This window comes from Gobius niger (genome assembly GCF_951799975.1).
Source record: "Gobius niger genome assembly, chromosome: 9".
Classification (NCBI taxonomy): Eukaryota; Metazoa; Chordata; class Actinopteri; order Gobiiformes; family Gobiidae; genus Gobius; species Gobius niger.
This window is the reverse complement of record NC_136860.1, coordinates 6,458,252-6,475,430: the sequence shown is the minus strand read 5'-3', so window position 1 is coordinate 6,475,430 and position 17,179 is coordinate 6,458,252. Positions and strand designations below refer to the sequence as shown.

General features: G+C 44.1%; 1 protein-coding gene across 1 annotated transcript in view; it reads left to right on the top strand.

Annotated features, from left to right (window-relative positions):
- The first annotated feature begins 639 nt into the window (after positions 1-639).
- The window catches only part of itga4 (integrin alpha 4), a 60,543-nt gene continuing 44,003 nt past the window's right edge, over positions 640-17,179 (top strand). Inside the window, exons 1-3 of the mRNA XM_079563008.1 lie at positions 640-991; positions 9,609-9,789; positions 16,277-16,392. Of these exons, the coding sequence (XP_079419134.1) occupies positions 9,617-9,789; positions 16,277-16,392 (289 nt within the window). The 5' untranslated portion in view covers positions 640-991; positions 9,609-9,616. The remainder of the gene's footprint in view (positions 992-9,608; positions 9,790-16,276; positions 16,393-17,179) is intronic.

Genomic DNA, 17,179 nt, shown 5'->3' with positions numbered 1-17,179 from the left:
AGGTCACATGACCCTTTCTTTGGAATATTTGATCCAAACACATGTGGATCCCTGTGTTCATATTTTTATTGGTTTTAACTCGTTTATATCATTTTTCAATGAAACTTTTTATTGTATCTTATTCATGGTTTTAATCATGTATGTTTTTTTTCTATTCTTTTTTTATGAGTTTATTGATGCATTGGTCTTAGCGCTTACATCGCTTTACAATTTTGTGCATTATTCATTCAATCCATACTCGCCGGTGGTACAATTGTAGCCACAACTGCCCTGGGGTAGACTGGCGGAAGTGAGGCAACCAGTCGTCCTGATGTTTCCAAACAGGCACTGCTCGGGATCAGGCCTAGCAAAGGCGGGAGGGCCATTTACTGTTTCTTTGGTTTCCCTTGATTTACTTTACAATAATGTGCTCCAGAAATAAAGTGGATTATTAACTGTGGACAGCGCACTCCCACCGCCTTTGCCCCCGCCCAAAAACAGAGAAATAAAGTGTGTTGAAGCGAGATGCGCAGATACAGTCAGAAGATGTTTGTGTTTTTTCCTGTTTTGGGGTGAGCTCCGGTGCGCTCACGCTCCAGTGACAGAGGAAGCAGAGCGCGCGTGGGCGAGGACAGAGGAAACACCGTTACACGAGCACGCGCGCGCGAAGAGGGCGGGCTCGTCGTTAACCGCTCTCCAAATCTTTGGCAGTCTGCCTCCGTCCTGCGGTGAACGCCACAAGACCCTTTTTTTTTTCTTTTTACGCACGCTTTACGCACGGATTCTCCGAGTTGGAACCTGCGACTTTTTTCTTTTCTTTTTTTTACCCCGCGGAGCGTTACCCACTCACGGCACACGCGCTGACAGGTCTCCCCACGCGGGCGACCACACACCGATCACCGAGGAGCGACAAGTCTGCCGGGTTTGGACACGCGTGGTTCCCCGGATGTGTGGACTGTAAGAGCGCAGCGAGGCACGAGGAGCTGCGGAGAGTGGGTCCAGTCCAGGCCGGGTGAGTGCCACATTACTGACATATACATTACATTATCTGTCATGTCGGCTCATCTCACTACATTAACCCCTTAACCCCCACCTGAACCCAGCACATTTTCCCCAGGACGGCTTTACCCAAATCTAAAAGCGACAAAACCCTGAAAACGATGAGAGCGACAAAAATGTGACAAAAAAGAGTGAAAAAAACGGACAAAAATGTGAGAAAGAAACAAGAAAAAAGTGATATAAACCCTATTAAAAAAAAAATATGGAAATAAAAAATCCAAAAAGTGATTGACAAGGCGGCAACAACGTGAGGAAAAAGATCCGTTTAGATGAGTTTTGTAGGTCTTAGCTTTCAAATGAGGCATTTCACTGACCTAAAGGCTGTAGGCTTTTGGATTTGTCGGGGGAACAAAATTAAAGAAACAAATAAAGAAATGAAATGGAGGAAGAATGAATAAATGGAATTATGAATCTGTTTTCTGGATGACAAATATTTGAGGTGTGCCTGATGTGTCTCTCCCTAATTTGAAGTGAATGTACATTTTCAGCAAAATCCTTTGTAATAAGGCGAGACAAGTTTCTTCACACACACGGTCGCTCAATGCGCCTAAAATTAGCTTCAAAATGCAGGAAATCGCCCCATATGGTCAAATCTGTGCTCGCCAAAGCTGCCTGATGATGAAATGATCGTATAAACATGGGCACGGTGGAACGCTCCAGCTTCACAGCTTGAAGGTCACGTGGTCCATCGAGTGAGTAAGTGAGTGATTGAGTGAGTGGTGGTGGTCAGATGGGCCGATGGCGTAGATTGGCAGCCTTGTTCCCGTCAGTCTGCCCCAGAGGCTACAATAGTCGCTTACCACCTCTGCGTATGGTGTGAATGAATAATTACTACATGTGGCGCTTTAAGAAACTGTTAAGTAACACAGGCTTGTAAAGCGCAATTTAGTGGGAAAAATCCAGGCGTTCGATTGCAAATGGACGCCAATCGGCACTGAAGTCAGTTTGCACACTTGGGTTTTCGTGTGTGAGTAATGAGACTGGTTTGGTTGGAGTGGACGTCAAAAAAAGAACAGGAACTTGAGTGTTTTTACAAACGAGTAGCACAGGGCAAAGCCTAAAACAGGACGATTCTCACGATCCGTCTGTGCAACTTCCTTAGCAACGCTTCTTACAGACCTTTCGTTTTGGAGATTTTTTTTGGAGATACTCATGAGGAGGAGTCCAGTGGAGCCGTGTGACGCTCTGATCAATCCTCATGTCCAGTTTGGGCATTTTAGTCCCATCAGTTATTACATGAAAGCCTGTGAGCTGAGATCACACTGTTATACACATGTCATAACTTCAGTGTCCCAAAAATATGAGGAAATATTTTCAGATTTTTTATATATACAGTGCCTCTCGAAAGTACTAATACACCTTGAACTTTTGCACATTTTGTCATGTTTTCTTTTACATGATTCTGTTATTTTTCAAAAAATAGGAAACCGAAAAGTGGGACTTGCATAAGTATTCATACAGATGAATGAATACTTTGTGGAACCCCCTTTTGCTGCAATAACAGCAGCAAGTCTTTTGGGGTTTGACTCTACAAGATTAGCACATGTAGAGACTGACATTTTAGCCCATTCCTCTTTACAAAACAACTCAAGCTCTGTCACATTAGAAGGAGAGCGTTTGTGAACAGCAGCTTTCAGATTATTCCACAGATTTTCCATAGGATTTTGGTCAGGACTTTGACTGGGCCATTCTAACACATTAATATGTTTTTATTGAACCATTCCATTGTAGATTTATCTTTGTGTTTAGGGTCATTGTCCTGCTGGAGGTGAATCTCCGCCCCAGCCTCAGTTCTCTTGCTGACTCCAGCAGGTTTTCCTCCAAAATGTCCCTGTATTTGGCTCCATCCATCTTCCCAACTATTCTTACAATCTCCCCAGTCCCAGGAAAAGCAGCCCCACAGCATGATGCTCCCCCCCATATTTGACACTGGGGATGGTGCACTCAGGACCATGAGCAGTGTTAGGTTTGTTCCATACAATTAATGCTGCTTTACTTCTCCACAGCGTTATCCCTGACCTCTCTGGTGCTCCTTGACCTTCATGATGTTGTTTAGTGACCAATATACTCCGACCACAGCTCTGAGGTCCTAAAAGAACAGCTGTATCATCTTATCTTATCTTATAAAGGCAATTTAATGCACTCAGAAAAATGCTGTATGAATACTTATGCACGCCCCACTTTTCACTTTTCTATTTAAAAAACAAACAAAACAGAATCATGTATCATTTGGCTTTCACTTCACTGTTGTCTGTTACTTGTGTGTGCAGTAAAAAAATCAAAATAAAACGTTCAAAGTGTATTAGTACTTTCCAGAGGCACTGTGTTTATTATGGACACATTGTTTAAAGTGCTGGAGCAGATGTGCTCATTTTCAGCATCTGTCCATAAGGGTTTTTTTAGGTTAAAACAGATAAAACAGTTGATTTAACACATGTGAACAACTGTGGCCTGATCTCAGCCACTGCTTGAGCTCTCTGCTAAAGATGTTCATATTTTTGGAAGTTTTGAGAGCGCACAGTCCCCACTGACTGAGGCTCTGGTGGAAAGTCTGAGCGAGCCCTGACGCCTCACCATGAGGACAGAGAACAGCAGCGACGCTCAGTTGTTCAAAGGTCAAAACACTAAAACGTACATCATTTTCAAAAGTAAGAAGCTTGTGCTTCGTATGATCTCACGCTGATGATCCCCTGTGGTCTGCTTATACACAGAGGGGACTTTAAGCTGTGGTGCAGTATGACAGATGTGGAAAAACCATATCATACACACTAAAGCTGTGCGGTGTGAACTCTCCCACTGACGTTTATCCCAATGTTTATCCCGGTGTTTGCATGTGCACAGCTCGCCGTACAGCAGGGCTGCTCCATTATTGAAAAAATAATAATCACGATTATTTTTTTCATAATTTAAATCACGATTATTCAAACAATTATTTGTTGCCTTTAAACAAAAAGTCTTTATTTTATTTATATATTTATTAATGGAAAAAAAACTATGCGGTTTTCTGAACAGTCATAAAAGTACAAATGATTTCAAGTTTGCCTCGATTAAGGAGAGGTCTCTGTTTCACACCTGCCCCCTGCTGGCCAGCCCTCACACCTGCGCAAGGCCCAATGACATCATCACACAGCGCTGTTTGTTTTCATGTCAGGCAAAAGCATGAGCCATGGCACGTGAAATGCGGAGGGAAAATAATCCCAGTGCCATGAAATAAAGCAAGTCTGCTTTGCAAAAAAAAAAAAGTTTTTTTTTTTCCGATTATGCTATTGTTTAGTGTAATAATCGAAATTGTAATCGAATTTCGATTAATTGCACAGCCCTACCATACAGTATGTCATTGACTAACACATTACCAGTGTAAGTGCAGCAACGCAGCAAAATGCAGACACCACCTTCTCCAAAATCCTCTTTAGAAAAGTTGAAATTCAAAAGTGGAATTTTTGTCAACAAATCATACCATCCATTTCCTCTTAAGTGTTGGTGGGGGCCCTAAACTGTAAAAGTGAAGTGTTGATGCCGTTTCAAATGAGTAGATACTGTCATGATAAGCCTGGCTGAGAACACTCACACCTGCTCGGCTTCTATATCTGGCTGCTCTGTCATTTCCTCAGCGTGAAAGCCAGACTCGTGTTCATGTGAAACTACTCAATACAGTGAAACTGCCTCGGTCAGGGGCAGGTCAAAACCTTTACCACCACAATGTGTGGACGAGTTCACACAGGCCGAGACCACAGGCGTGAAAACGGTTTAAGCAGGACTGAGAAAACGAATGAGTCAATACCACATAACACCATCATGCTGACCTTCAGCTTTGAGCTCGTAGTTTGCATATTGTCACCACTTTTGGACGCCATCGTGAGAACATCATTTGTGACTCTGACTCTGAACTTTGTGATGGTGTTTGTTTCATGTGGATAAGCCCAGGACTGTCAGACTTTGCTACCTGTTCTCTGGGATCATTAAAGGTGCATTATGGAGCAAAAGAAAAAAAGAAAACCCTTGATGTTTGTGTTATGACCTTTTCGTGACCCAGCAGCTGTATGAGTGGTCAGCATGGCGCCTTTACTTTCGACCACGGCGGCCTCTACAACTCTCCAGGACCAGTTGTTTTGCAGGTGTTTTGATGAGAGCAGTGAAAACATTTGATCCTGGAGCATCACCATGCCGACTGTAGGGCTGCAGGGTCACTAAAAGGCCAAATACATGCAAATAAAACTTATTTTTTACATAAAATGTTCCATAATGCGTCTTTAAAATTCAGAGTTTGTCCTTTTCTCCTGTTGCACACTGATATTATTATAATCAAAGTCTAATAATGTGATCAGTTCTTCATCTGTTTTCATCCAAATAAACATTATGATTCCGATCCAATGAAATGTGCAGTATGTAACTTTTGATGTGAAAAGAACGTGACATTAGTGCTTCTTTGACCTTTTAGTCAGCATGGTGTCTTTATTTTCCATCACGAGGTCGCTCCAGGATCAACTATTTTTAGGGTTTCTGGATGGAACAAATGTGTAGCCATGGAGATGGTTCTATCGCCAATAAAACCCACCAGAAACCCTTAAAAACAAACTGCCACTTTTTTCATAGGTATTTTTTGTCACTTTTTGGTCCATTTTTGTCGTTTTTTTTTATAGTCTATTCATCCTCGCTTTCCTTTCATTTTTGTCTCATAAGCTTTTAGATTTGGGTAAAGCCAAATTGGTGAAAATCCGTGTTCGGTGTGATCAGCTGCATTTCTCCACTGGGGGCGCCATTGCTGTCTTCCTCTCACGTCTGAACCATAGACTGTAAATTTAAGAATGGACTTAGTTATCGTGGCCTACTTCCTCCTGTAACTGTGACCCCCCCCGGAACTCCCCCTAACCCCCCCCTAGCCCCGCTGTCCTGCGGAGGTGACGTCATTTCCTGTGGAGGAGTGCCCCTTCCATTGGCTGCGTTCAGACCCTTCTAAAAGTTCCTGGGTCTTAAAGACACCTTTTTGCCCCTCTTTAACCTCTTAACTCCCGCCTGAACCGAGAGCATTTTCTCCAGTTCAGCTTTACCCAAATCCCATAGGCCAGTGTAACACCTCATTTGAAAGCTAAGACCTACAAAACTAAATTGATCTTTTTCCTCACATCATCAGATTTTTTTTCATCACTTTTTTGATTGATTTTTTTTTTTTGTCACTTTTTTGTCACTTTTTTGTCAAATTAGCCGATTTTTTTGGGTCAATTTTTTGTCATTTTTTTGTCCATTTTTTCCTCATTTTTTTGTCAATTTTTTGTCCATTTTTGTCATTTTTTTTCCATTTTTTGTCACTTTTTCATCAATTTTTTGTCACTTTTTTTCACATTTTCATCCTTGTTTTTGTCTCAGTTTTGTTGCTATTTTCCCACCTTTTTCCCAGAAGCTTTTGGATTGGGGTAAAGCTGGAGAAAAATGTGCTCGGTTCAGGTGGGAGTTAAGGGGTTAAAGGCGCATTATGGAACTTTTAATGCAAAAATAAACTTTGACATTAATTAGGGCTGGGCACCATCATTTGTTTTCTGATACCGATACCCAAACAATACTTTTCCCTATACTAAAATACGTGTCATCTCGAACCCGAAAACAGATCAATGATGTTCATTTGATCCACAACAGATGATTTATTTTGATTTTGTATCACTTATTTCAGCTGAAACAAGAAAGAAGCGTAACCTTTAATGTTGTCACTGAACAGCATCAAAACTTGGTCTTTAAAGATGTCATATGTTTTTGGGTTCCTGCTTTTACCTTCCAACAAAAAAAAAAGGGAGTGAGACAAAAAAAAAAAAACTTGAGTGATGCTTTTATTGAAAACAATCAATAAACTGAAATAGTCTGTTCGGCCCACGTGGCTTTAAAAGGCCAAATCTGTGCAAAAGTGTGGATTCAGAGTCATTTTCTGATGACAAAGGCAAAGGTTGTTGTTGCTCCAGGATCGTCCAGCCAATCAGATCCTCCGGCTCTTTAAAGGGACTAGATGCAAGTTGGCCACCTCTGAACATATTTGTAACTACAGGTTCTATGTGAAGCTCGTGCGTGACCTGAATTAACACCTTTCTGAGTGACAGTGCAGGATTTTAGAGGCAGTTGTGGTTTAACAGGTCTGAGCTCATTCTACACATTAGGACATGGCGGGAACATGTAGTGGGAGGAAAATACTTAGTTTGGACATTTTTAAACGCCATCTAGTCCCTTTAACCCCCAAGATAGTTAAAGAAATTGAAAATGACGGTTTTACTGTGTCCCACCTCAGCAGTGACGGTGCACTGTGAGAGGCTCTGTTTATGCAGATCAACAACCAATGTGTGTTAGCGTGTGTGTTAGCTTGTGTGTTAGCATGTTAGCCATTATGAAGCTGTGTTGCAGATGTCAACTCCTTATAACTGTATTGTGAAGTAACTTCACTTATAGCAGTGATATTTATATTTATTTTACTGCTAGTAATGCATGGGCAGATCCGCTCGGAGAGAGGGGGCGGAGTTAACTGAATCGAAGCTTCTTGTCTTCCGGGTTTGCAAAATACCCCCAGAAAATGCTTAAATTTCTCTCAAAAACTAGTACTCCATAGTGGTAGAGGTACAATATATCATATAAATGCCTATACTTTACTTTGGGATGGCTAAAATAGCAGGATGCAGATCCTTTAAAGCAGGGCTCTTCAATTACTTTTGTCACTGGGACAGATTTGTCGGAGGTCATTGGCCACTGGGCCGGTCAGTCGGTGAGCCGACCACCGCCACCAAATGTATTCATATTTTTGGGATAAATAAATGATAATTTCATCATCATCAATGCTTGAATAGAATAGAATTGGACCTAAACACAATAGTTGTCTTATATTCCAGCATTTTAGGCTTTAGAAACATTGCAATAACATATTCATACAGAATAATAAAGAGCCTAATAAGAAATTAGGACTGCTCAGAACTAAACCAGAATTAAACCAGGGCAAAACATGATCTATCAGGGCTAAGGCAGGACTAAATCACATAAACCAGACCAAAGGCCTGATACAGAATAAGAGAGTTACATGTGAGACCAGCTCATCTCAAACAACAAGACTAACTCCTGCTCAGCCACTGCTCCTCAGCTGAGGGACATACGCTGACCAAACTCCTGAGCCGCTGTTCTGTCCAGACCTCCAGCTTTATGATAAAAGTGAAAGAAGCTCATCCACATATTCAGCCTCTCTTTTGCCTGTTCACTTCACAAAGAGCATCTCTGCACTTGTACATTTCACACAAAGACGTATCGAATGAAGTCGAGGGAGAAAGGAAGAAAATGCACCTGTCAGATTCATGATTCAGATATTATTTAGTGAAGTTAGAGCCCAGAGAGCAGGTTTAGCGCTGAGCGGTTAAACACGCGCTGCAGGTGCAGTTCACTTATCCAAAACTCACCAACATCAGCTTCATCGTCCGCTTTTCAAACATCCACAACTGAACTGGTGTTTCTGACCTGACAGTCGCTGGTCAAGCCCTTTGTAACGATGAAGATGACAGGGAAGCATGTGGTCATCTGCGGCGGGGGGGGGAGAGAGCTGCTTCTGCGTGGGATAATCCGAACAAAAGTCCAAAAACGCGCTGCACACTGTCCCAGTGCTTCGGTGTAGAAAACCTGTCAGTCCGTCCAACGATCAGCTCCTGTTTACTCTTTTTACTCCGTTTTAAAGAGCCATGTTTTCATTTGAGCCGCGCTGTAGGAGAGACGCTAGCTAGGCTGCAGGCACACTGTCTGCAGGCACACTGTCTGCAGGCACACTGTCTGCAGGCACACTGTCTGCAGGCACACTGTCTGCAGGCACACTGTCTGCAGGCACACTGTCTGCAGGCACACTGTCTGCTACGCAAAGCAGCGTGATTCCGGCACGAATGCGCCGCGGAGCGATGCGAACGCGGCCCGGATAATGCCAAAAATGGAAATACTTAATTTAATTGGTTGGTGGGCCGGAGCTGGCCCGCGGGCCGCCTATTGAGTAGGCCTGCTTTAAAGGCATGTGGTCCTCAATCTTTTTCAGTTTATTTATTGTTTTCAATAAAAGTTTTACTACATTTTTGTCTCTTCTTGCTGCAGATTGAAGTTCTACTTAGCACCTTGACCCAACCATGAGAAATGTGGATTTTTACCATTCTTCAACTGGTCTTAAACTTTTGATCAAGACTGGATAAAAAGATACAAAATGCACTTTTAAATGTGAAGCACAATTAGAGCTGGGCACCATTCAACGCCACCAGTCTGGTATTGAAGAAAAGGTCAAGGTACTGCAGGTATTGAAAAAATAAAGTATCAAATGCAGGTACTGAACCCCCCACAGGGATTCCCAATTTTTCCACATTTCTTTACATTGTAGATGAACCCGATATTGTAAATGTGCAGATGTTCCACACATTATCGTTCTCTGTCCTGGTTCTAGGCAGTAACGTTATTTTAGTATAGGTATAGGTATCGAAGAACATTCAGGTGTTGGTATTGGAAAGCTCAGTGCTAAAGACTGTCTCCTCTGTTTCATGAGTGGAACTGACGTGTCTCTAATGTGAGTGTCCTCTGTCCCTCAGGTCCCACCATGCGTCCAGCACCGGCCCGTCTTCTGGTGTGTCCCCTGGTCTGGGCCCTCGTCCCCCTGCTGTGTGTGCGGGGCTACACTGTGGACCAGGAGCACAGTCTGCAGTTCAGGGGCCCCGGGGCCTCCATGTTCGGGTACTCTGTCCTGCTGCATCGCCACAAGGCCCACAGCTGGTACTCCGCCCTCTACTCTGCACTAAACTGACCACCACTGACCTTTAACCTTTGACCTCTTAACCTCCTCCTGAAGCCAGCGCATTTAATCCAGTTTGGCTTTACCCAAATCTAAAAGCTTCTTGGAAAAAGTGTCAAATTAGTGATGAAAATTCAACAAAAGAGCGACAAAACGTGGTTAAAGAAAAGAGATGAAAAAGTGAAAAACAACTGATCGTAGCTTTTTTGTCGTGTTGTCACCGCGTTTATGTCGTGTTTTTGTCTCTTTTTTCTTGTGTTTTTGTCACTTCTTTAATGTGCTATTGCTGCTTTCCTGGTACGTTTTTTGACGCTTTTTGAACACTATTTTCAAGAAGCTTTTAGATTTGGGTAAAACCAAACTGGGTTCAGGTGAGGGTGATGAACACTAGCAGCTCTCACAGACTCCACACTTTACAGACGTAACATTTTCAAGGCTTTCCCAGAGAGAAAAGAGCTTATTCAAAACCTAAACAAGAATTCCTCTGAAAAAGGGGTGGAGTTTCTGTGTGGAGTTTGCATGTTCTCCCTGTGTCTGCGTAGGTTTCCTCCGGGTACTCTGGTTTCCCCTACCACTAAAAACATGTACAATAGGCCAGGATGAATGATGTGTGCAGACGTGTGCAGCTCTTTCTTACAGTGCAAACATGACGTCTGTTCAGACGCTCAGGGGGTGCGTTTGTTTTGTCCAGAGGGGCAGCGCTGACCTGGAAGTGGGCACTTCTTTTTTATTTTTTTATTTGAGCAGTATACATTCTGCTCAAAAGGAGTGAGCCAAAGCAAGAAGTTTATGAGCGCCTAAATTCAGTGCAATAAAAAAAAGTACATTTCACAGCGATGCAGAAGGAACAAAACATCAACAGGACATCAATCCGTGTACCTTTCGATCATTAGTTATTCCGTTTCAAAATAAAATCAGAAAAACAACATTTCCATTTGTTTTTTGTTTTTTTCCCTTTCTAAACTTGAATTAGAAAAAGACATCTTGTATACGTCAATGTCAATCCGTGTACCTTTCGATCATTAGTTATTCCGTTTCAAAATAAAATCAGAAAAACTAATTATGTGGTTGTTTTATTGTATTTCCATTTTCTAAATTAAATTGGAAAGGCAAAAAATTCTAAATAAAATATTGACCCATTTCTTTGCTATGCAGTGGAAACAAACACTGCTAAAACAACCTCCGTTATTTTGTTCACTACTGCTTAGGTTTGATTTGCTACTGGAAATGATGAGTAACTTTTTCTCTGCCTCTCTCTCCCTCGCGCAAGAGGGAAACAAAAACAAACTTAAGCAAAAGAGGTCGAGCTTCAACGCGATCTCCGCTGTAACCGTTGTTTATTATGTCATTGGAAGATGTGAGTGTCGGGGCTCGTGTAGCCGCCTCACTCACGGACTCCACGCGCCTTTTTCTCTCCCATGGCCCGGGAGAGCTGGTGCCGGGAGCGTTCGGGAGCTCTCTCTCTCTCTCTCTGTTTCCCCAGAGCCGCGCTCTAAAACCCTTTCCCGTCGTGCATTCCCAAACTGTCCCTCTGCCACTCCTCTCTCCGCCCCCCCACTTCAGCAGTGACTTTTGTTTTGCAAAGTAATCATGCACAACTAAAGTGACGAAGAGGAATAAAAAAAATATAATAACGCGCATACGAGTCGCTATGGGCGGGCCATAGGGGGCCGTGCCCGTCCCCCAAGACGCTTGTGCCCCCCCAGACACAGATGTGTTGTAGTCTACGTGATACGCAGGTATACGCCGTATAACCACGAGAAGCCACTACAAATTGGGCAAAGATAGGCTACGTATCACTCATTTGCGCAGTGTTACTTTTGCGCTTTCTGCCCGAGTAGACCGGCCCAAACTCCACAACAAGTAACTATTTCCTCCCCTGACACCGAGAGAGGGGACCGGCGGCATTTCACCCCTCTCTCTCTTTCTCTGGCACGGTTCCCTCCAAGCTGCGCTCGTGCGCAATTGCGCACGGCTCCCGTGTTGTCTGGGCACAAAATAAAACACAGCTGATATGACAGAGGGGCATCAACGATCATCCTCTGCTCTGAGAGTCCACGATGTCGCCTCTTTATGCTCATTTCCCGTCCCGGCTCGTGAGAGGCTCTTAAAGGCAGTAACAGGAGCTCGTGTGTATTTTACTACAAAGCGCTGAAGTCTGACGAAAAGACCCCGTGTTCCAAGTGTGCGTTTTACACTCAGACACTGGAGCTTTAGTGAAGGCTGAGAGAGACTGAAAAGTGGACGCGGCCACAGCACTGACCGAGCCAGATTCATGGTCCAAAAACGGTGGTGAGGGGGGTGGTGTGAGGGGTGAGTGTGGGGGCGCAGGCGCTCGTTCTACAGCCCCAGAGTCCGGTCGTTTTCCACACTCAGAAACGTGTTTTCGTTGCATCGGTGCAGTATTCTGCACAGTCGCAACATTCAGCTGCTTTTGAAAAGGACCTCACTCATAAGTTCAAGTCTGAGTAGAACGATGTGTTGATGAGGTTCAGCTCGGAGAAACGCACCTGCTCCTGTACTGACGTTTCCGCCACGAGGACTCATGTTGCAGCTGTAGTTGGTCTGGTCATATTTGCTGTTGATTATGTTTAATGTAATGATCAGTGTGCGCCAGGGCTGCGTGAACACCATATGAAAAATATGTATTTAATAGTAAATGTGCCTCCCGTGGATTTCATATGCCCCCCTTAAGACTGACGTCTGGCGACGGGACTGATAACGCGTGTGTCCTCTCCTCCCGGCGCCTGCAGCTGCATTTCCCCGTGTTCGCGCTGCTTTCCACCGGCTTCAGTGTCGCTGCCACAGGGCCAGGACCGCACGACTCGCAAAAAATATCAAACATGTTTGAAAACCTTGCGACCGTGCGATTTTCACTCGTACGTTCGTCGTGAGCAGCTATTCGTGGCTCGTAGCCCCCGTACACTGCATGACAGAGACGCACAGTGTCTGCCCAGCTTTTTAAGGTTGTTTTCCAAGCAGAATCTCCTCACGGATATTTCTGAGCAACCATTCCCTCCGTGGTAATATAAAGCATCTCTGATCTCTGCATGTGTTGCCCAATTTTTAAAAAGTATCTGCATAAAACTTTCCAAACAAGTGTAGGAGCGGCTCTGAGCTGAGGTCTCTCCTCACTTCCGGTGTCGCAAACAATAATAAAACGAAATAATAGTAACGTCATAATTTTTGGGGGAATTTAAAACAACTAGAGCCAAAACAAACACATTGACATTGACGTATACAAGATTTCTTTTTCTAATTCAAGTTTAGAAAGGGAAAAAAACAAAAAAACAAATGGAAATGTTGTTTTTCTGATTTTATTTTGAAACGGAATAACTAATGATCGAAAGGTACACGGATTGATGTCAATGTGTTTGTTTTGGCTTTAGTTGTTTTAAATTCCCCCCAAAATTATGACGTTACTATTATTTCGTTTTATTATTGTTTGCGACACCGGAAGTGAGGAGAGACCTCAGCTCAGAGCCGCTCCTACACTTGTTTGGAAAGTTTTATGCAGATACTTTTTAAAAATTGGGCAACACATGCAGAGATCAGAGATGCTTTATATTACCACGGAGGGAATGGTTGCTCAGAAATATCCGTGAGGAGATTCTGCTTGGAAAACAACCTTAAAAAGCTGGGCAGACACTGTGCGTCTCTGTCGTGCAGTGCACAGGGGGCTACGAGCCACGAATAGCTGCTCACGACGGACGTACGAGTGAAAATCACACGGTCACAAGGTTTTCAAACATGTTTGATATGTTTTGCGAGTCGTGCGGTCCTGGCCCTGTGGCAGCGACACTGAAGCCGGTGGAAAGCAGCGCGAACACGGGGAAATGCAGCTGCAGGCGCCAGGAGGAGAGGACACACGCGTTATCAGTCCCGTCGCCAGACGTCAGTCTTAAGGGGGGCATATGAAATCCACGGGGGGGGCACATTTACTATTAAATACATATTTTTCATATGGTGTTCACGCAGCCCTGGCGCACACTGATCACTACATTAAACATTATCAACAGCAAATATGACCAGACCAACTACAGCTGCAACATCAGTCCTCGTGGCGGAAACGTCAGTACAGGAGCAGGTGCGTTTCTCCGAGTTGAACCTCCTCATCAACACATCCTTCAACTCAGACTTGAATTCATGAGAGTGAGGTCCTTTTCAAAAGCAGATGAATGAGCTGGGCCTTGCGTCTGTGCAGATACTGTGCCGATGCAACGAAAACACGTTTCTGAGTGTGGAAAACGACCGGACTCTGGGGCTGTAGCGCCTGTACCCCCCACACCCCCACCCCCCTCACCGCGGTCGTTTACCGACCATGAATATGGCTCAGTCAGTCCTATGGCCGCGTCCACTTTTCAGTCTTTCTCAGCCTTCACTAAAGCTCCAGTGTCTGAGTGTAAAACGCACACTTGGAACGCAGGCTCTTTTCGGCGGACTTCAGCGCTTTGTAGTAAAACACACACGAGCACCTGTTACTGCCTTTAAGAGCCTCTCACGAGCCGGGACGGGAAATGAGGAGGATGATCGTTAATCCGCCTCTATCATATCAGCTATATTTTATTTTGTGCCCAGACAACACGGGAACCGTGCGCAATTGCGCACGAGCGCAGCTTAGAGGGAACCGTGCCAGTAGAGACAGAGAGAGAGAGAGGGATGAACTGCCCTCTCTCGGTGTCAGGGGAGGGAATAGTTACTTGTTGTGGAGTTTGGGCTGGTCTAATCAGGCAGAAAGCGCAAAAGTAACACTGCGCTAATGAGTGATACGTAGCCGATCTTTGCCCAATTTGTAGTGGCTTCTCATGGTTATACGCCGTATACCTGCGTATCACGTAGACTACAACACATCTGTGTCTGGGGGGGCACGGCCCCCTATGGCCCGCCCGGTATGCGCGTTATTACATTTTTTTTATTCCTCTTCGTCACTTTAGTTGTGCATGATTACTTTGCAAAACAAAAGTCACTGCTGAAGTGGGGGGGCGGAGAGAGGAGTGGCAGAGGGACAGTTTGGGAATGCACGACGGGAAAGGGTTTTAGAGCGCGGCTCTGGGGAAACAGAGAGAGAGAGAGAGAGCTCCCGAACGCTCCCGGCACCAGCTCTCCCGGGCCATGGGAGAGAAAAAGGCGTGTGGAGTCCGTGAGTGACGAGGCAGGAGCCCCGACACTCACATCTTCCACCTGTTCGCTCAACTCCGCTCTTGGCCGCCTCCGAAGCGACATCACCGCGCACTGCCTCCTCCTCCTCCGCCCCGGTCACCTCGGCTGCTGCTGCTGCTCCACGAGGAGCTCAATGTGAGCAGCAACGAGTTTGTTAAATAAAAGTCCTAATGACATAATAAACAACGGTTACAGAGGAGATCGCGTTGAAGCTCGACCTCTTTTGCTTAAGTTTGTTTTTGTTTCCCTCTTGCGCGAGGCAGAGAGAGGCAGAGAAAAAGTTACTCATCATTTCCAGTAGCAAATCAAACCTAAGCAGTAGTGAACAAAATAACGGAAGTTGTTTTAGCAGAGTTTGTTTCCACTGCAGAGCAAAGAAATGGGTCAATATTTTATTTAGAATTTTTTGCCTTTTCAATTTAATTTAGAAAATGGAAATACAATAAAACAACCACATAATTAGTTTTTCTGATTTTATTTTGAAACGGAATAACTAATGATCGAAAGGTACACGGATTGACATCATCCAAAGAGAACTTGTTACATTTCAAGCAGACCAACATACAAACCTACAAAACAATATTTGAACTGTTTATATAATGAATTGAAATTAATTGAAATGAAGCACGACAACAACGATCTTGTTTCATGTAAGATGATTAGTACAAAGCAAGTAATAAAAACAACTTTCTAACAACAGAAATAATGAAAAAGCGGTTTTATAAATTAAAATCAGGCCGTTACATTACATTACAGAAGTCGGACTCTCCCTGTTTGACACTGATGTAAAAAACGTCAGAGTGTCACAACTCAGTGGTTTTCCAGCTGAGGGCGGAGCAGCTGCTCAGAGAGCAGGATTCAGGAGTATTACTGAGAACTGTGTGAATGAAGCCAGAAAACATTCTGTTTTTGATAAGGAAATAGCATAACAACATGGCTAAAAGCTCCAAAATGTCGATTTTGCATGATATAGGACCTTTAATGTGGTGAAAGAGAGACTTATTTTCATCTAATCATTTTGTGATGGGGCTACATTCACTTGAGTGTCCACAGATTTGGGCGGTGCCTGTGGGGGTAAGTGGGTCATTATTCAATGGAGACACAGGGGGAGGCTGTACAGGGAAGTCAGGAGGAGGCTGAGTAACCAGTGAGGCCTTCGTGGGAGAGCACTGATCTACTTCTACTGCAATAACCAGACTGAGGGGAGTCTGTATGATTCTTATGACACACTTTGCTCTTGTTTTTGACTGAACCCTGACGTGCGGTCAGCAGATGTGTGTCTGATGTGCTGCTGTGTGCTGTGTCCAGGCTGGTGGTGGGAGCTCCGGTGGCTAACTCCTCTGACCCCTCCGTGCTCTCTCCCGGAGGACTGTACCGATGCAGCCTGCAGGACCAGACCCACCAGTGTGAGTCGATGGACCCAGGTCAGTCCAAACAGCTACATGCAGGATCACACATGCATACAAAGAGACAAATGAAGTGCTTTCTCTCATCAAACCATCGCTCATTCGTGTTGAACGACGACCAAAGTGAACTGGTTGACTCAAAAAGGCTTGAAATAACTGGAAGCTACTTCAAGGTCTGACTTCCTCCAGTAATAGCCCTATGTCCTGATCCTAGCTCCCAACACTTGTGACATCATAAGGTCAGCTGCAGTTAGGAACTAGAGCTTCAGCTGCGTTTGCACAATTCAACACTTCCTCCCCCAGCGAGGAAACAACAGGAAGTGACATCACCAACAGCTGTTCAGTGTTTGCCAGACTCATTTGTGGCGGTGCACGGCAGAATCAACACCGGCCGCCACATATTGCGTTTTGCCATTTTTGATCATCCCTGATATAGCGCGGAAGCTGTGCCTATTTGGTGCAGAAAGGTTGATAAAGTAATGTCTGTGTGGAGAAATATATCAGCGTGTGGATGGGTGTTTTGAGCGTGAAAGAGGAGACTGATGAACATTTGGGAATGAAGCAAAGTATCACTATTTTAATCAGGAGCCAGTTGTTCTTATTAACTGCATGAACATGTATGAATTACAAAAATGATCATTAATATCCTTGACTGGGTCCATGACCTCTCTGTACAAAACCAAATATGATTTTTCTGCTCTCGACCTGTATAAATATTGTAGCGCTGTGATGTGGCCTGAACCCCAGTAACCAGTAATTGAATGCTTTTCAGTGTCATTTTAATGTTGAAATGCTACAGTTTTAA